Source organism: Myxocyprinus asiaticus, chromosome 48, assembly GCF_019703515.2.
Source record: "Myxocyprinus asiaticus isolate MX2 ecotype Aquarium Trade chromosome 48, UBuf_Myxa_2, whole genome shotgun sequence".
Classification (NCBI taxonomy): Eukaryota; Metazoa; Chordata; class Actinopteri; order Cypriniformes; family Catostomidae; genus Myxocyprinus; species Myxocyprinus asiaticus.
In genome coordinates, this window is record NC_059391.1 from 26,746,981 (window position 1) to 26,767,886 (window position 20,906).

Consider the following 20,906-nt stretch of genomic DNA (forward strand, 5'->3'; position numbering starts at 1 on the left):
TTCATTGTTAGTTTCTGTTAACTGATGTTGTTAACTAACGATAACAAATGGAACCTTATTGCAAAGTGTTACCCATTTAATTTTACACATGCACAATCCATTTTCACTTTTGGTCTTCGGAAATGTTCACGGTCAAAATAAACATTTGTCTTTCCTCTTGCGCATCTTGATCCGCGTGCCCTGTTCACTCTCGGAGCGCGCGCACAGCGCAAGTGAGGGCGGGAGCGCGCAGAGAGGGATATGAATTGACCAGAGGATATTGATATTGGAAAAAGAGCTGGGAAGCTCCGTGGTTTGTTTTAATAAAGATAACTGTGCGTAAAGTTGTTAAACGGGGATGAGGGTTTGAAGCGCACGCGACTCCCGCCGCTCACGCGCGCCGGAGGATCGATCCTTCATGTTCATGGAGTTTATAAGCGGGAGCCGCTAGAATGGACGTGATCGATGAAACGGAGGCCCTACAGAGATTCTTCGAAGGTAAAACTAAAATTAATTGATCTTCTATGGATGTGACAGTTCAAGAATAGCTTAAAAACATAAAGAAGAAATAAAAAATAAAATAAAAAAATATATATATAATAGCTACTTTTCATTATTCCCTAATTAACAAAATATTTATAATGCATATTAGTTGTTTATCCCTTGCAAAAATACTGTGGTACCTTGGCACAGTGATGGTTTCAGATAGTACCATGGTAATACTCACTGTAAAATGTTTTGCCAGGTAAGCTGAAAATGCTAGGTAACACCAAAAGTTTTTATTTAAAAAAATTAAAAAAATAACAAATATTTTTTTTTATGACTGGTAATTTAATATGACTGGATCAACCTAACTACCATAGATTACACCAATAAAAATCATTTTAAGAGTCAGATCAGGTGGAATTGTTAAGGTGACAACTGCTCATGCTTACTTTTTAATGTTAACTAATAAAGTTGATCAAACATTTGCAAGAAGTAATTTCAGATAGCGTTTTCCCATGCACTGCAAAAAATTATGTGTTGGATTTACTTAAAATATATAAGTAGCATTTGGCATCACGCTTTTTAAGTAAAATCAACTTATGGTCATTTTAGGTCAGATATACACAAATGCATCAGTTCATTCAACTTTATTTACTTATAAAGGTGACACGAATAAGATTTAACAACTAATAGCACGTTTTTTTGTTTGTTTGTTTTTTTCAAATGAACTTTAATATTAACCTAATTGAAATGTCTCGAAAGACTTTACACGAAACAACTAATTACAGTAAAACAGCATCAACAATACTAAAACGAGTTAAATTTTCTATGAAATCTAACTAATTCTAAACGAATTAAATGACCTGATAAGTTTTTTGACCAAACAAACATGCTTAAATTAGGCTATTCAAGCTCAGATGTTTATGGGTATTCCCCACAACCTCAGTTCTGTACTTAATCCAGGGGCGAACTGGTCATGCGGAGAACCGGGACTTTTTCCGGTGGGCCGGATGCGAAATGGGGCCGAACGGGCCTGGCTGAAGAGGGCCGTAAAACGGCGCCGCGATATGCCGAAGGGGGCCGCGATATGCAGAAAAGGACATCGACAACCCCCCAAACCTAACCTAACCCTAACCCTAACCTTGACTTAATCGTTTGAGTTAGTAGTACTTAAAATCTTAATTTTAGGGATTTTTAAGCCAAAGAAGATCAAGGAACTCACAATTAGTTTTTCACTTTATGTCTCACTCTAAGTTCTCCTTTTAATTAATATTTTGTGTTGTACACATTAATGCAATTTATGTAAAGCTAAAAATGTAATAAATATGTAAATTTCGGAGTATAAGCGGCCTATTTATTTTCATATATTATGGTTGTTGAGTCAACAAATAGTTTTCTTTAGTGCATGCACCTGAATGTAAAATCAAGTCGTTTCTTACAGCGTTACAAAAAAGTTTGTGAAATGTAATATAGAAACCTAAAGAGAAGATTGTTTTTAGTTTCTAAAAAGTAAACAAAGTCTGAACACATTTGGCCTGATTTCTTTTTAATTAACAGTGTTATCCATGCTGTTTAAGCTCAACAATTGCTTCCAAGCCTCAATTGTTTGCATTTCACGTTTCTGTTTACATGAAACCACCACGTGTCCACTTATAAAGATTTTGTTTAAGGGCCTGTGCGTGTTTCAGACATTATTGGCGTAAGTGATTTAAGAGGCTTAAATAAATGTGTCATGCAAGATTTTGGGGGGATTTCATTTGGGCAAAAGACACGAAAAGCTGTCCAGTGGCTGGATGGGAAGAACACGATGAAGGAATTTTGTGAAATGGGGAAGGGCCAAAAGGTGAAGATGATGTAGGGAGCGAAGGATGGACTTCAGAGAGAAGGAGGAGGGGTTTGAGAAGAAACACTGGGCAAGACAGTGGAATGTGATAAATGTTGTGTTTGTAATGGTTAAAGTGATAGTTCACCCAAAAATGAACATTCTGTCATTAGTTACTCACCCTCATGTCGTTCCTCATGTGCTATTGTTTTGTTGTTGTTGTTGTTTTGTTTTTTCAGTGGAACACAAAAGGAGAAATTCTAATGAATTAAGATGCAACGTTCATCTGTCAAGCTCCAAAAAGGACAATAAATAAATAAATAAATAAATAAAACACCGTAAAATCACCATAAACATAGTCCACAGCACGTATGGCTTCAAAAGCAGATCATGCAAGTTGTGTGTACTTCTTTTAGCTGAGTGAATAATGACAGAATTTAAATTTTTTGTGTGTGTGAAATATTGCTAAGAGAAAAGGAGAAGACAGAGATAGATTAATGAATATATGTGGAAGATACTGGAATCCATTGTGATTTCCTCTGAACATCCTTTGAATGTTGTGTGCTTTTATGAAAATCTATCTCTGTTTCTTGTCACATTTGAAATACTTATTATCTAAAAATTAATTGTTAAAAAAAATGCTTGGCAGTAACAGTACATCAGTGACCTTTGTGAAGCGTTCATTTATTGTCTTCTGCTTATTTTTCAACTCTTTCCTCTTTTCTTATCTTCCTCTGGAGAATGCAACAGTCTGGTTCCGGAAGTAAAAATCCCATTTGTTTTTTCATATAGGGTAATTTATTATTTACAATAACGTATAAACCTTTAAAGACAGACCTACTGTGAGCACCAAAGTTGTTAACAGATGGTGTATGCTTGTGTTAAACCCATCAGTCCACGTTATTTCAACTAAATGTTAGAAATCGTGTTTAATGGGGGTCTGGGTAGCTCAGCAAGTAAAGACGCTGACTACCACACCTGGAGTCGCAAGTTCGAATCCAAGGCGTGCTGAGTGACTCCAGTCAGGCTTCCTAAGCAACCAGTTGGCCCAGTTGCTAGGGTGGGTAGAGTCACGTTGGGTTAACCTGTGGGGTGCGTGGTGAGTTGTGCGTGGATGCCGCGGAGAATAGCGTGAGCCTCCGCATGCACTAGGTCTCCACGGTAACGCGCTCAACAAGCCACTCGATAAGATGCGGACGCGGAGGCAACTGAGATTCGTCCTCCGCCACCCGATACTGAGGCGAGTCACTATGCCACCACGAGGACCTAGAGCGCATAGGGAACTGGGCATACCAAATTGGGGAGAAAAGGGGAGAAAAGAAAAAAAAGAAATCGTGTTTAATAGCAGAAAACTGCTATTAAAGAACTACACTACCCATGATCCTGTGCAGGGAAACGATCCACCAATCAGACTTGCTGCAAACAAAGTGCACCAAAAGAGCTCTGCAGTGACCACCCACTCCCATTTTACACTGAGAATAAAGCAATCGAGTCGGTCTCCTTCTTCTCTCAAACTACTTACAGTATATATATTTGAAAATATCTGAATATTTTGCAATATACTTTAAATATATTCTATACTTATAATCAACAACTTTAAATCCATAGTTTTATATTTTTCCATAGTTTTAATTCAAATACATCAATGCTTCATGGGATTGCAGTACATTCCCTCAGTCTTGTTCCTTTGTCTTTTCGTCTTTTCAAATGAAAGTTTGTAATGTTTTGATTCACCTTTGAGCTGGTTGATTTGGTTTATGGCTTAGAACCCATTTATGAAGAACTTTATGAAACTCCTATGGAAAAAAATGAATGGGAAAAATACTTTCTGTACAAAGACGGCTGAAAAGTGGTTGGGTGGTTGATCACTTACTCTGTCACTGTTGACAGATAAAAGCCACAGTTGTTATGCCGAGTTTTAAGCCGAACTCTTTATTTCGGAGGGATTTTCCAGCCATAATTCGTGTGAGTGACACATTACTTGGACTGATGAGGGTCTGTTCTTAGAGCAGGTGTTGTGGTTTGTTTATATGACAGTGCTGCACTGTAAACACTGTTGACTTCATTGAGCTCTGAAGATCACGGCCATCAAGAACAGCTCTTGACTTTACCGAGAATTTTACATGTTTACATTCTTCAGTTGGGGAGTGAGGCTGTCAACGTGTCTCTGGTCCCGACCGAAACCTGGAGGTTCTGACACACACACACACACACAAAGAAATACACAGAAATGTTGATATGGTGACCTGACAGTATTTGAGTGTGTTTGTGATATGAACTATGGTAGAATTGTGGCTTGCACATAATAGTTCTTTTGTAAATACATTAAAGTCACAGATTTATGCTCACTACTACATCAATAAACCTTTTCAATAATTAGTGGAGACCTTAGCAAGCCTTTTGAAGGGTCACATTTTCCAACAAAATCAAGAACAGATTCAGTGTTACTATATGAATATTTTCAGTGGGGACTAAGACCACATCCACACTTATATGTTTTCATTTGAAAATTAATTTTGATATGTTCACATCTCTCATCCACACTTGAATGGTGTTTTCCTCCACTAAAAATGGAGCGTTTCAAAACACTCTCCATTGCCACATACTTTGGGAAGCAATGCCGTCAGGAAACTGTTTTCAAACAAATACGGATTGGACCACATCCACACTAATACATTTTCGTTTGAAGACATTCATTTTGCTACGTTTACACCTGTTATACACTCTCGAAGAGTGTTTCGAAAAAGCTCTCCATTACTCTTTTGTTTGAAAATGCATTAATATTGCTGTTTACAACTCTCATCCACACTAGAACTGCATTTTTCTCCACAGAAAACTGAGCATTTTGAACTTTGGAAAATGATGACGTTAGGAAACCAAAAACAGAGTTTTCAAACGAAAACGGATTAGGCTACGTGCACACTAATACGCACAGTTTATGTTTGATTTTGCTACGTTTACACCTCTCATCCACACTAGAACAGCATTTTCCTCCCCCAAAAATGGATTTGAAAACACTTTCCATTACCATAATCTTTGTAAAATAATGACGTTAGAAAACTGAAACGTAATAGGTTACATCCACACTAATAGACTTTCGTCTAAAAATGCATACGTTTCTAATTTTTGTTCGAAAACACATTCCTTTCGCTACATTTACACCTCTCATCCACACTAGAAAGGTGATTTCCTCCACTGAAAATGGAGCATTTCGAAAACACTATCCATTATTGCATACTTTGGAAAATGGTGACGTTAGGAAACAGAAAACAGAGTTATCATTATTGTGGTTGTGGCATCAAGCAAGCATGAGTATTACTATTGATTACACTTACGGTTAGGGATTTGTACACACTCCTAACCCTACGTATTAAAATTCCATGCACAACTTGTTCTGCACTGTTTTTGCTACAGACATGAATGATACATCAAATTGTGCATTTTCTTCAAAAAGCATAATGTAGGGGGCCTGGGTAGCTCAGCGAGTAAAGACGCTGACTACCACCCCTGGAGTTCGAATCCCAGGGCGTGCTGAGTGACTCCAGCCAGGTCTCCTAAGCAACCAAATTGGCCCGTTTGCACATGGGTTAACCTCCTCGTGGTCGCTGTAATGTGGTTCGCTCTCGGTGGGGCGCGTGATGAGTTGTGCGTGGATGCAGCGGTGGATGGCGTGAAGCCTCCTCGGTAATATGCTCAACAAGCCACGTGATAAGATGCATGGATTGACGGTCTCAGACGTGGAGGCAACTGAGATTCGTCCTCCGCCACCCGGATTGAGGCGAGTCACTACACCACCACAAAGATTTAAGAGCACATTGGGAATTGGGCATTCCAAATTGGGGAGAAAAAAAAAACATACTGTAGTTTTGCTTAATTTTGTAATGGTTATGGTTTTACATTTTAGGTAAGGGTGTTGTGATGATGTCTGATTTGATTCACTGTCATGGTATCAACTCAAGAGCCCAACTGCTCTTCCAATGTTTTTTTTTATTTTATTTTTTTATGTATATTGGTCTGGGAAGCAAATGCACAAGATGCTGGTTTATGTGCACACACAGATGTCTTTTAATGGTTTTCTTGAGTTTTGAACAGCTTTGAGAACATTGTGGCAAATCAGATAATAGCATTTTATTTTAATTAAGATTCTGTTCCCTGTTCTTTTCTGTTATTTCAATGTTGGGACTCTGTGTATGTGCCTCTGTATACATTTGTGCAATTGAATTGATGGCTGGTTGCAGTTTTTATTTCTTGATTCCTGATGAATGATGTATGTGTTTGCGCTCTGTTTGTGTGTATGGATTGCGTTGTGGGGTGGGGGGCTGTTTCTGAATTGGACATCCATTGTGAAGTACAGCAACACAAAGCACAAAAGACAAGGCAGATTGAGCTGTTTGCCTGTAGAACTGATCTGACCCTCAACTGTCCCCAGAGGAAAATTTTATTGCTCAGAGGTTGCTCTTTCATTGCTGAAGAGACTGTGGAGTTTTGATTCGTTGACATACAGTAAGAGTACAGAGCAATAAAATTAATGAGGACAACATAGCTTAGATGATTTGCTCTTGAAAGAATTTGATGAGAAATGTTTCAGTTCATATTGAGACTTATGGTGGCAGACTGTGCTATCTTGGAAAATCTGAAAAGAGTTTGAGACATTGAAACCCAGGTTCACACAAGACAAATCTGAGAAGCTGGAGACTTTAGCAAAAGTCTCTTTGAGCTCTTCATTTAATCTCCTGCTATCTAGGAGAAATAATTTAGATATTAAAAGATTTTAAGATTTTAACAAATTTTTTTTCTCCAATGGGTTATCAGTCAGATTCTATTTTAATCATTGAAGTACAATTAAATTCTGCTCATTTAAATTTTGTTGTACGCCAAAAAATGAATAGTTGACAAATAAGGTTGTCTGAGGTGATGCAAATTAGAAATCTTTACAAAATCTAGTTTAAAACATATTAACTGTATATAGTTCTTAGAAATGCGATATTTATGTCCAAGTTGATTTCATACATTTTTGAAAAACATTTATAGCATTTTCTACAAATGATTAATTTAACGACTTAAAAAATGTCAAGTGGTGTAACCATCAAGTAAAAGGTATAAAATACTTTCCTGAGTGTACACAACTTAATCAACCATTTAAATTATTATTCTTTTTTTTTTTTTTTCAAAAAATATTTTTCAAGGTAAAAATATATTTTTTTTACAAACATCATGAATTTTTGAATGATGTTTTCTTAGGGTTATTGTAACGTTCTGTAACGTTGGTGCTGGCAATGACGATGATGAAGACGATGAAGTAAAGATGAACCCAAGTGCAGTTTATTTACATAAGTGATATCCGAAACGTGAATCCAAACCATAACAAACGTAACCGACTTGACTTGACTTGACTTGACTACGCTACACAATACCTGTCAAAGGACAATGGTAAACATGAGGGCTTAATACATGGACAAGGGGTAAAACAAAGATTAGGGAACCAATGAACAAACAGAACAGATAACAAGATAATCAACCAATGAAAACAAGACACATGAACATGGAGGGAAACATGAAATCACATGACAAGGGAACCACATGACATGAAACAGGAACTAGAAATTTCAAAATAAAAGACATGAAAAACATGAACCAACAAAATACATATGACAGTTACTCCATTTGAACCGAATAAAATGTGCCTTTTCATAAAAATGTCTGTTTTTGTTTTTTACGTCACACAGTCATGAGGGTCTGAAGGGGTCCTCTCTTTTTAATGTTTTTTTTTAGGTCACATGGTAACACAATGACTACCTGCATGTTGGTTACACCACCTGACTTTGATTTGGTGGGGGGGGGGGAAATCTAATATTATATTATCTTTTAAAACAAAATTGCTTCATAACGTTTTTAATTTTTTTTATTATTTTTTTATTTTTTATTTTATCCCCTTTTCTCCCCAATTTTGGAATGCCCAATTCCCACTACTTACTAGGTCCTCGTGGTGGCGCAGTTACTCACCTCAGTCCGGGTGGTGGAGGACAAGTCTCAGTTGCCTCCACTTCTGAGACTTGTCCTCCGCGCATCTTAACACGTGACTCGTTGTGCATGACACCGCGGAGACTCACAGCATGTGGAGGCTCATGCTACTCTCCGAGATCCACGCACAACTCACCACACACCCCATTGAGAGCGAGAACCACTTAATCGCGAACACGAGGATGTTACCCCATGTGACTCTACCCTCCCTAGCAACCGGGCCAATTTGGTTGCTTAGGAGACCTGGCTGGAGTCACTCAGCACACAGTGTTTGATTCGAACTCACGACTCCAGGGGTGATAGTCAGCGTCAATACTCGATGAGCTACTCAGACCCCCGAATTGTTTCATTACAATTTTTCTTAAGAAATAATAATATTATTCCAAACTACTTATGGAAACATTTATTTTTTCGAGAATTTCAGCTTTTAATGACACTTTTATTCATTTGTTTTATTTTACTCTCTCCGGACGGTTACACCACTTTACATTTTTTACTTTAATGTGAATTATTATTTTTTTAATTACTTTGAACTCAGAAATTGAAAACAAGTGCATCACAGAGTTGTATTTAAGTAAATATTTTGTTTGAATTGCATTTTTTATGTTTTTCTAAATAGATTTAGACAAAAAAAATGGGTGCCATGTCACAGATCCATAAATAAATTGTGATTTCTCACTCGTCTCAAGCAGACAGATGAGTTTGAGATGAATGGCACGCCATTATCACCATAAACAAACATCCCAGATAAGCGTCCTCTGTGCTTTTCTAAACTGCTAGGATGGATTATGGATTGCAGGTGTTGAAAGTAATTCTTAGAAACAGTGGCTGGCTTCTGTTCGTTCAGTACTGCAAGGCGAGAAGTGGATATATTCTACAGATATTTACCTAAAGATAACTGGCACGGAAACCTCCAGTGACATAAGAATGCTCAGAAAGCGTTTTTCGCTTGCTAGAGTCATAAGCTGCTTAAAGAGGGTATGTATGCCCCCTCTCTCTAAAGCACTGGACCATTCCTGGCATACCTAAAAGACTGTTAAAAAACAGAATGAGGTGCGAGTAATGTTTCTTTCTCTCTCGCTGTCTCTTTTTCTCTATCACTCGCTCGTTCCGACTCCATTAGTGTGACAGTGTGCAGACAGGGCGAACGAGAGAGATAACAGGCTTAGATTCATAAACACATGCATGCACACTGATGGACGCACACACACACATGCTGTGGGTGGGGTGAGATAAGGGCAGGGCACAGGTCATTCAAACACACACACACACACACACACACACGGCAATAAGCAGAAACACACATTTAAGAACGCAAGAGTTCATATTTGAACCAATACACACTTGTCAGAAAGAAAAATCACAAATGAGATTTCTTTAATTGTTTCTCCTAAACAGCAATTAAATGGAGAGCAAATGGAGACTCTTGCTAGTCTCTTTCATCTCAGATTGTTCTCCTGAGAAAAAGATGCCAGTAATTTCATTAGTGTTTCCTCTAGAGTTTCAGAAGAGATCTCAATAATGTTTCAGTCTGTACTCAGACTGAAGTTGATACTTAAATGAAACATAAACTGACTAAACTTCATTAATTCTCAGATGTTTCTCCTCAAATCTTTTTGTGAGTTCAATCTTTTTATGACTTTTGATAGCAGATTACTTCTGAGCACAATTCAGGACATTGTTGAGATGGCTTTTCTTAAAATACAAAGGAGACACATGTGAGTCTTTTTTTTTCAGGATAAAAATCTGAGAACCAAGAGACTTCAGCAAAAGACTCTTTTTAATGTCTAGGACAAACGATTTAGATATTTAAGAGATCTCATTTGTGATTTGTCCAACCTGGTCTCAAAGAATCACGTTACTGTACATACATTTTTGCAGTTTCCTGGTGAAATGAACACTAGAGGCGCTACAACAACAATGATTTTTATTCACTTTCACACAAATTAAGAGTAAAACTGCAGATTATCAGTTCATAAAGACTTTTCATTCTGTTCCTCGCACAATGCTATCTTATGACATCAAAACACTTTTTCTATATCGCATGAATTGTAAAGCGATTTTAGCTATTACATTACATAACCAACTAGATTTACAATCTCACGCAAACACAATAAATTTACACTCAACTGATAGAGCGTTGCGCTTGCGATGCAAAGGGCCGTGGTATGAGTCCTAAAGTGCAAGTGAGTCGACACATGAGCCGAAAGAAGCACCACAAACTGACATGGTTGTGTTTTTCATCTCACATTTGCTTTTTCTGACACTATCGGTTAGGTTTAGGTTTAAAGTTTAGGGTAGGGAGGTCAGTTTTGTTGATTTAAATCTCAAAAAACCTTATCTATTTGGAAGAACATTTAACTCACTTTTAGTGCCACACAGTGGACATTTCACCTCGAGACTGACACAATACATGTAATAAACAATGTAATTGTAATGGGAGCCAGCTGGTACATGATAGCTATGCGGTATATGTAAACCTCACTCCCCTGGCCTCAAGAGGCGCAATAGCGTCTGATGCTAGAGGCTGTAGCATTTAGCATCCTCGTTAGCGCACCCGCCTTCCATGCTGGCTAACGCCGGTTTGAATGTTGAGCAGGACCAGTGTAACAAGGTTATATATATGCTGCCAAGGAGGAAGCGGAGGACGGAAACTTCAACTCAAACGATGGGTTTTATTTTCACACTCAGTAGACAAATACTGCTTTTCAGCACAGTCTTCCCAAACACATTAACACACCGACACACACAGGACATAAGTGCCAGTCTCTCTCTCTTCGCCTCTGCTGTTCTCTCCCTCTTTATAGCTCTCCCCAGCATTTCTGCAGTGAGATACACCTGTTAATCATCAAGAGTGCGCTCAAGTGTGAACCCTTACCACTCTCTCACTCTCCGGACGAACACTCAACCAAGCCCCAACCTCCACAAGCGGTTACAGTGGTGCCGTGACCCGGATGGGAATTAGGTTTAGAGCGGTGAGTGTAATGGGAGCCAGCTGGTACGTGATAGCTGTGCAGTATGTGTAAACCTCACTCCCCTGGCCTCAAGTGGTGCACTAGCAACTCACGCTAGAGGCTGGAGCCTTTAGCCTCCTCTTTAGCGCACCTGCCTCCCATGCCAGCTGACACCGGTTCGAATCTTGCTCGGAGAGGGTCAAGCAGGTCCGGTTACATAATGTAATCTCGTAATTTTCACAAGATCATGCTGAATATGTCTTATGGGATGTTCATTTAATGTCAACAAATCCTGGTCACTTTTGAGAGGGTTTTTTTTTTCAGGATAGGTCACATTTTGCCAGATGTCAATACAGTAAGTCATAGAGCTCTTTGTGTGGTTCCTTGGGCTGGTGTTTGAGGAGGAGAATGGTTTGGCCGTTGCGCGTGGTCTCTTTCATGCAACTTTGTATTGCTGTCACTGGAATGCATTGTGTTAGAGCAGCCAGGCCTGTCACATTCAGATACCATTTCCATTACAACATGCCAAAAATTACACACTTTTCGCATTTCAGGTAAACGTGATCCATTTCCCACCTTCTTCTTTCTCGGGTGATTTGTTTGCTGCTTTTAATGATTGAACAACAAATTCAGTTAATTGAATTAAAAGCGGTGAAGAATATTTTTGGTTAAGTAACATAGACTAAAATTTTTATTAAAGGAAAATGTGAGTGGTCCTTGTCCATGCAAAACCTGCAGCCACAATGCTGAGGAGTTATGAGTGGTTTACAGGATGTTGCTTTATGGCTAGGGTGCTATGGGCATTGCTAAGTGGTAGCTAGGGTGTTTTGGGTGGTTGATTAAAAACATTCAGTGCTTTTTGTTTTTTGAAAACAGGACAGTCAACCTTATTTGGGTGATTGGACCACACCAGTTAATCTGGCTGGTTACTCTGCATGTTAGTGGGGATTATACAGGGGGACTGGGGTTAAAATTGGGCCGAGATCTTGGCAGTTGTGATGTGTGGGGGGCTGTTACCATGATACGCCCCTCAGAGAATTTGGGTCATTCCTTGAATCCCTTGTCGTTATTCGATTTTCACACGTTTTCGTCCTCCTCACGTTCTCTGTCTCTGACAGCGTGAAGACATTCTTTGCTCGCTACATATTTCTGCTCCGTCATTCTCTCCCTCATGTTTGTGGTACGCTTGTGGGGAAGGTAAGCTGCTCAGGTCGGCCGGTGCGTTCAGTGCTGGTGGGCGACTAGAACTGTGTGTGGTGGCCTGGTACAGCTCTGTCTCATGACTGAGACCTAATCCTGCATTACAACACACATGCACACACACACACACACACACACACACACAAATCGGTATCCCTCTGCCCACCAGCTAAGGTCAGAGACATTAAGGTGTATGTTGTTTGGAAGGATATGAGAGACGTACTGGGTCATATACACACATCTTCATTTTTGTAGGTTTGTGTCCATCCTAAAACATAATGCTGTGGCTTCGACCAGGTACTGTCTCTCTCTTTCTCTCTTTCATCCCCAGTCTGTCTTTTGTTAAATAATATTTGTTGTCTTCTCGTGGTACCTAAGACTGCTATTTATTGTTGTGATTGTCATAGTTTAGCATATATATATATATATATATATATATATATATATATATATATATATATATATATATATAGTTAAAGTGTGTGTTTGAACATAATGGAAACTAAAGCCATACTTTCTTAAGTGTAATAAGTATTAAAATTTGGCGTGTACTATGACTCGTCCTACAGTGTTTGTGCTACACTCATAAATTATACCTCAAATTGTGTGGCTTCTTGAGGAGTGATCGTACTTCGTCCTGCAGAAGATAAATCAAGCAAAAAAAACAAAACAAAAAATCCCATAGACATTGAAGGAGGGACCTGAGTCATATTAAGAAACTAGAGTATCATAGAGGTGGAGGTGGGCTCTTTTGATTCGGGCCAGTAAGCAACACCCTAGCAACCAGATAGCAACTCATTAAAAACAACTGAGAACACCTTAGCAACTGCATAACAAAGTCCTGGCAACCACTAACAACACCCTAGCATCATGGTGGTGAGTTTTGCATGGGCAAACACCACTTTTTTGAGACTGTATGATAGGAACCGGTGATGTTTTCTTTTCAGTCCAATACCAAGTACTATTAAGGGTAATATTGCCGATGTAATACTTCATTTGAATGTTTTTATTATGACATTTATTCTATTAAATCCAAATTCTTGAGATAAAATTGGCAATTATTAATATAATTTTTAAACGGCATATTTTTTTTTTTTAGGTAATATAATATAATATTATATAATAGACTTTATAATAATAATAATAATATAATTATAATATATAATAATTATAATATAAGTAATATAATATACTTTTTTGAACAACAATTTTTACTTTTAATTTAAATAAACTTGTAGCCAACATCACACGAACCCGTTACAATAAATGTCACGCTTAGATATGTCGTTATTTAATGTAAATTAAACTCCAGATGATGTTTCGCTGTTTTTCTTTCATTGCCATTCTTTCATTTCACTCCCTCCCTGTTTGAACAAGCACTGCGCGGTGCGAGCGCTGTCTACGACTGCTTGCGTCTTTCAGCATTTCTGCACATTTAGATAAGTGGAAGGAGAAATAGTTCCTATCCTACACAGCTATTTGCTAATGTAATTTTTAATTATCATCCAATTATTGACCAAATGGCATATCAGATAAGCATGAATATGCTGTTATGAAAAACCAGTGGTTTATTTATAATTAATTATGTGAATGTATTGCATTGTATAAAGTTTTATAATCATTTTTGCAGTGCAATATAAAGAAACACCTACCAAAATAAATGAAATTCGAAAAAGTAAAGCATGACGAAAACGCAAGAATTTGTAATGTTCTATCATATGTGTGAAAAATGTGAGTTATACTGTTTATAACTGCAAAAAAAAAAAAAAAAAAAAAGCAGTGCAAAATGTTTTAGAAGTGCAAAATAACCTTCATGTTATCATATTTTGTTTTAAATATTTTTTTTACCTTGTATTTATCACTCATTGTGGCTCTCTTCTAATTTGCATACAGTGTTCAACAGATCCAATCCCAGCTTAATGGAAATTGTTTATTGATAAAACAATAAAATAGCTTTTGCACCCCTTTAAACAGTTTTAAGGCATAATAGAGATCTGAGACAAAATAAGGTAAGTAGTAGAATATGGGTATTGGTATTGGCCTACAGTTTTTTTGTTAAATTGGTAATTTGTTGTAATTGGTTTTGTCAAATTTGTCATATGGGTGCATCTCTAATATTTTTATTTTTTTTCTTCACTTTGAAGTTTATAATACGCATTAGATTTCATGGTAACTAAATAATAAAATCACTAATTAAAAAAAATAAATAATAATAATTAATTAATTAATTAATTAATTTAAAAAAAATATGTGTGGATTCCCAGTCCTCCTGGGAAGTTCGTTTGCTAATTTTCACAAAAATTAGAATTTTGTGTGCAAAGGCAGGAAGCTTTTTAGCACCAATGCAACTAAATGAAGAGCAAAGCCATGCAATACATTTGTAATGAATGTCTTTTTATCATTCTTGTGCAGCCACATATAATGATAGAAAATATCGTTTTTTTGCAAACGCTTGTCGCTGCATAAACCAGCTAAATGAGTCTTATTTTCTGGCAAGTTTTATCATTATTATAAATTAACAGTACAAAAATGCATACTGAACAGTCAAAATTCACAAGTAAAACTGAATTATTACCAATAACAATTTGCTTCCGCCATGATTCTTAAATCGACACGCCCCCAACTCGTAATTGTGACTTTTCGGTGCCGTTCATATGCGCTCAACGCGTCAATACGATCATTCCGACATGACTTGAACGCACCATTAGGATCGATACGCCCATCCCTGCTGTATGATGTATATTATGATTTGCTGTCATGTTTAAATTGCTGAAATATTCCAGTAAAATGTCCAATAAAGCACCTCTATGTATGTTATGTCTGGTATTGATTGGGATTTTACAGTGCTCTTGGCATCATTGATATCAGTCGTGTAACTAGGATGAATGTTTTCCTCTGTAACTGTGTGGATACTCAACTGAAAGTTGTGGTATTGATCACAGTGATGGTGTGTGTGGATGTCATGTGTCTCCACATGTGTTTGCTTGTGTGTCTTTCTGGGTAGTGTTTACTGTTTGAAAGTATAGTGGGCTTTGATCTATCATACTTTACTCAGGTGTAAATTACGGTTTAATTAACACACATAAGCACACAAACACACACTGATCTGTTTCACATGCTACAGACTCACCCAATGTAGAAAGAAATACAGTGTGTGAGTACAATGCAAGGGGAGGTTAAGAGCGATAGAGAGAGAGACAGTGAGAGAGATGGAAACAGGGAGTATGGGATATGGTATAGCATTGACTGTGATTAATGAGCTCTCAAGGGAGCATTCTTTGTTTTGTCGACTGTGATGCCAAATGCTTGAATAGCTCATAATCAACAGTTCTTCATATGGAACTTCCCCATAGCACTGGAAAAGCCCATAAATGAAGGGGAACCAATCAATAGCTCTTGTAACAGGACGTTTGTGAGTCTTTCGAATCTGTTACTAAAGCAGAAAATGTGGCGAATTAATACAGAATTAAACTAATGTGCAATCACAGTTATGTGTATAGCTTCAAGCACAACTAATCCAATTTAATTTTAAGCAGATAATCTGATATGGCTTTGTCTTGCCTATATAATTCATTTAAAAGAATTACAGCACATTGCTACTGAAAACAATACACAAATACAATGAATCACATTTTACTGAGCCTTGATTAATAAGACCACACTCACACACACAGTCTCTGTTTATACTGCGTTGTTATCATGTGGACAAATCCGGCATTCAGTTGTTCTCTAAAACCCCCTCTTTTTGTTACAAACCCCTCCAGCATTGAAAAGAGCATTTGGTAAACTCTCCCAAGACTGAAATGTGTTCTGTGACACTAGCTGACAATCAAACCTCTGTCTGCTCAAGGCCACAGCTGGACACAGTCCTCACTATCTCAACGCATCATTAATTACATGATTTACCTCCTTGACAGACAGCCCACCTTGACATATATTCATATATAGCTGATACGTGAATGCAGAGAAGTTCATGTTATGAGGTCCTGACAGGATCTTGTCTGTTTTTTCAGTTTGAGAGTTGTTACTACTATTATTCTTTGGTACTACAGTTAATACTGTGTTTGAACGCAAGAACGTGTTCTCATCTTGTGCTGTCTGCTGTCGGTAATTGTGTTTTTTTCTCTGTATAAGATGCGGGTTGCCTAAACAGCTGGAGTTTCGCTTACTGCCCCCTGGAGAAAACAGGTGGTACTTCAAGCTTGAATTGCTCTGATATGGGGTTAGAATTGTTTCTAATTAACATACAAATGGAAAGAGATTCACAAATTTAAAAAAAATTCACAAATGAATTGAATGAGATCCCCAAGTAAATGTAAGGAGTAGCGCTAAAATGAAATTAATTCATAAATAAAAAGAATGAGATATACAAATATACAGTATGTTAGGATTTTCACAAAAATAAAGCGAATTCACAAATAAATAAAATGAGATTTGCAAATACATTTTTTTTTATTTTTTATAAATACATGTTTTAACTCACAAACACAACTCTGTCCAGCATTCATTTGTGGCTCGCTTGCTGTGCATTTGTGACTTCTGAAACATTTCTTGCGCGAGCGCTGCAGGAAATCCACAAATAGGTGGACTCCACCCATCGTCTTCTCAAGCCAATCAGATAACGGCCACATTACTCGGACCAATCGTAGCATGTTCTATCTTCAACCAATCATGCTTTGTTTTACTATCAGGGCGGGACCAGAGTCACAGCACTCTCATGAGCATGGAATCAAGCACATACAGATAAGCTCCAAGGCCACAAACTTTTAAAGAAACGGACACCATCAGAGGAATACTGTGACTTAAGGTTCTGATCATTTTCTCTCCGTTATAAAAACATGTAGTGTCTTGTTAAATGTCAACAGCTGAAAATTGCCCATTTGTAGACTGTCCTGATCATTAGCTTTATAGCTAACCTGGCTGACTGTATGAGTCTGCTATTTTAATTCTAATGGAAATGTATGTATGTGTCGTCAAAACCTTTACTCTTAATGTTACATGGCAGATCCAAACAGACACACTACAAAAGATCAGTAGTACAGATAGTGCCTTAATAAAACATGAATCATATTAGATGATCTTAGGAGCACAAACCATAAATTAATACCCTATATTAAACAGTGTACAAGACCTGCTATGGCAATAATTTGGTTTCATGTTATGTTAATGCATTTAAAAAAAAAAGGATTTATATTTTTTAGCACTTAGTATTATGGCAGACCAGTCCAATGTTACTCACAAGAAATAATTATGTTAACCCTGTTTCACTTATTCATTTAGGAAGTATATGGACTGTGAGATACAGGAGGACAATAATAATAATGATATTAAAAGAGTTGTGAGGATACTGGAGAACTGATGCTCTCTGCTCCACATCAGTGTTATTATAATTTTGGATTTTTAATTTAGTATTTATTTCTGTTTTATATCAATCTTTCGTTCCAAATTAGTCTAGTTTTTGTTAGTTTTCACAGTTTGTCTGTTAGTTTTAGTTTAGTTTTAGTTTTCACAGTTTCAGTTTAGTTCGTTTTTATTTTAGTTTTAGTATTTTTCATGGCTGCCAAAGCAGAAGCATTTAATGGTAATATTTAAAAATGTCAACATCATTACATTTCTCAGGGCAGTCTTGTGTTACCTCTATATATTTGTATTATTGTGTTTAATTTGGATTGTAAATGTTGCAAATTTTATAATATGGTGATATGTTTGGTGAATATGGGTAAAGTGACAAAGGACATTTTAACTTGATCCCCATTGTATCCATATGAATTTCCTTAGATGATTATAAATCATTTCTTAACTAATCTTTGGGAAGTAAACAATTAAAGGGATGGTTCACACAAAAATGAAAATTCTCTCATCATTTATTCACTCTCATGCCATCCCAGATGTGTATGACTTTCTTTCTTTAGCAGAACAGAAAGTAAGATTTTTAGAAGAATATTTCAGCTCTGTAGTTCCATACAGTGCAATTCATCACGGTACAAAACCTTGAAACTCCAAAAACCAAATAAAGGTAGCATCCTTTTTTTCAGCAGTCTTATTGGCGATCTTTCCTGTAGACTGCAATTGCAAGATTTATAGTGAAAAAGGAGTTACATGTTGGCCTGTTCTCACCCAAAACCGATTCGCTTTCTTCAGAAGACATGAATTAAACCACTTAAGGATTACTTTATGTTGCCGTTATGTGCTTTTTAGATCTTCAAAGCTTTGGACCCTGTATGGACCTAAAGAGCTGATATATTATAATGTCTTTGCTTGTTTTTAGCAGAAGAAATAAATTCAAACACATCGGGATGGCATGAAGGTGAGTAAATAATAAGAGAATTGTCTTTTTTGTGCAAAATCTCTCTCTCTCTCTCTCTCTCTCTCTCTCTCTCTCTCTCTCTCTCTCTCTCTCTCTCTCTCTCTTTACCTTTTTGAGGTTTTAAATTGATGATTTTTACAGTGGGATGTGTGGCAGAGCTCATTTCATGACCACCGGTGGGAAAAGCAATGGTAAAGAAAAATAGAAATTTGATGCGAAATGTTTGTAAATGTTACATAATGATTTATGATGTAAAAGTGTTACAAAATATACTTTTTTTTTATTCTAAATACTTTGAAGATACTTTCAAGAGAATAATTTTTCCTCTGGGATTTGGTCAAAAGAGGGCTTTCAAAAGTTCTGCTTCTCAGTATTAAGAATTTCTTCATTTGTGCTTTTGTCTGAGGTAGAAGACATCTTAAGCTTTCTTCAAAGGTATAATGTCAGGTTGTGTGTTTGGATCATAATTAAAAGTGCCAAGAAATGTAAAATTTCCAAAATTGTCCTACTTTGCCAAAAACTAAAACGAAACTAAAACTGAAATGAATTCGAGATCATATTTATTTATTTAGTTAGTTAGTTAGGTTTGGAGTTAAGAAAAAGATATTTGTTTAGTTGTAGTTTTTTTCAAATAATTGTATTTTATTTTAGTTAACGAAAATGGTTTTAGTTAGTTTCTATTTTAGTTTTCGTTAACTATAATAACACTGCTTCACATCGCAAAAAAGATGGAAACAGTTGTGGGACTTTTGTGCTACTGGTGGTAAGACATCACAAAGCTCCATGGCCCAATCTTGTTTGTGCAACATGTTCTTTTCTATCCAGTAATGGACTTGTTTTTAACATGTAACTATTATTTTTTCCAATCATTAGTGCAGAATGCTCTTACCCTGACTAGGAGTATCTGTCCCAGACAACTGACAAAACACCATGATGTGGCAATAAGGATGTTCATGTACAACAAAATCGAGCAAAATGCAAGCACTCCAGTTGTAATGTTCAATTCCAGTGTTTGTGTGTGTAAATTTAATGTTTTTTGTAGTTACATGCATGACAACCTGTAATTTGTAACCAAAAAAATCATGCCTTTTAGCCAACATACTTGCTTTAAAGTGTTAAAAAAAAGACACTCTTTAAAACCTACTAACCTCAAAATGCCTTGATAGGCATTTGAGAACTCAGTAAAAGATTTGTCAACTAAATGACCAGAAATATTTTGTCAAATGAGATGAGTCATCATTTATACTCATATTCATATTGTTCCAAACCCAAACGACTGACTTTCTTCTGTGGGAGGAACTCAAAAGGGACTGACAGCCTCGCTTTCATTTCAGCCTCATTAGCAGCATCTACAGTTTACAATGTATTCTCATATTCCACAGAAGAAACTAAATAGTACATGAGGGTGAATAAATGACAAAATGTACATTTTTAAGTAAGTCAACCCAAAGACAATGTTACAGATTATTTAAATTTTGTATTGCACTTTCATTTCAAGACATGATATTGTAACTTAAAATAAATATTACATAACAGAAAAATAAACAATCTCATATTACACATTTTAAAAGGTGTCCTGTATTGGAGCTGGAACCACTGAGTTTTGGAGCAGGTGAGTCAAGTGCTCAAAGTTGTACACTGTTTAATCATCTATGATTCATATTTTATAAAAGCAGTATCTGTACTACTGATCTTTTGTAGTGTGTCTGTTTGGATCTGCCATGTAACAGGACACTACAAATGTTTATAACTGAGAGAAAATTATCCAAATCTTAAGTCACAGTATTCCTCTGATGGTGTCCGTTTCTTTAAAAGTTTGTGGCCTTGGAGCTTATCTGTATGTGCTTGATTCCATGCTCATGAGAGTGCTGTGACTCTGGTCCCGCTCTGATAGTAAAACAAAGCGTGATTTGTTGAAGATTGGTCATGCTACGATTGGTCCAAGTAATGTGGCCGTTATCTGATTGGCTTGAGAAGACGATGGGTGGAGTCCACCTATTTGTGGATTTCCTGCAGCGCTCACACAAGAAATGTTTCAGAAGTCACAAATGCACAGCAAGAGATCCACAAATGAATGCTGAACAGAGTTGTGTTTGTGAGTTAAAACATGTATTTATAAAAAATTAAAAAAAATATT

General features: G+C 36.8%; 1 protein-coding gene across 3 annotated transcripts in view; it reads left to right on the forward strand.

Moving 5' to 3' along the window:
- The first annotated feature begins 204 nt into the window (after positions 1 to 204).
- The window catches only part of LOC127437188 (myelin regulatory factor-like), a 58,983-nt gene continuing 38,281 nt past the window's right edge, over positions 205 to 20,906 (forward strand). For all 3 annotated transcript variants that reach the window (XM_051691951.1, XM_051691953.1, XM_051691952.1), the window contains exon 1: positions 205 to 477. In XM_051691951.1, the coding sequence (XP_051547911.1) occupies positions 432 to 477 (46 nt within the window). In that variant the 5' untranslated portion in view covers positions 205 to 431. The remainder of the gene's footprint in view (positions 478 to 20,906) is intronic.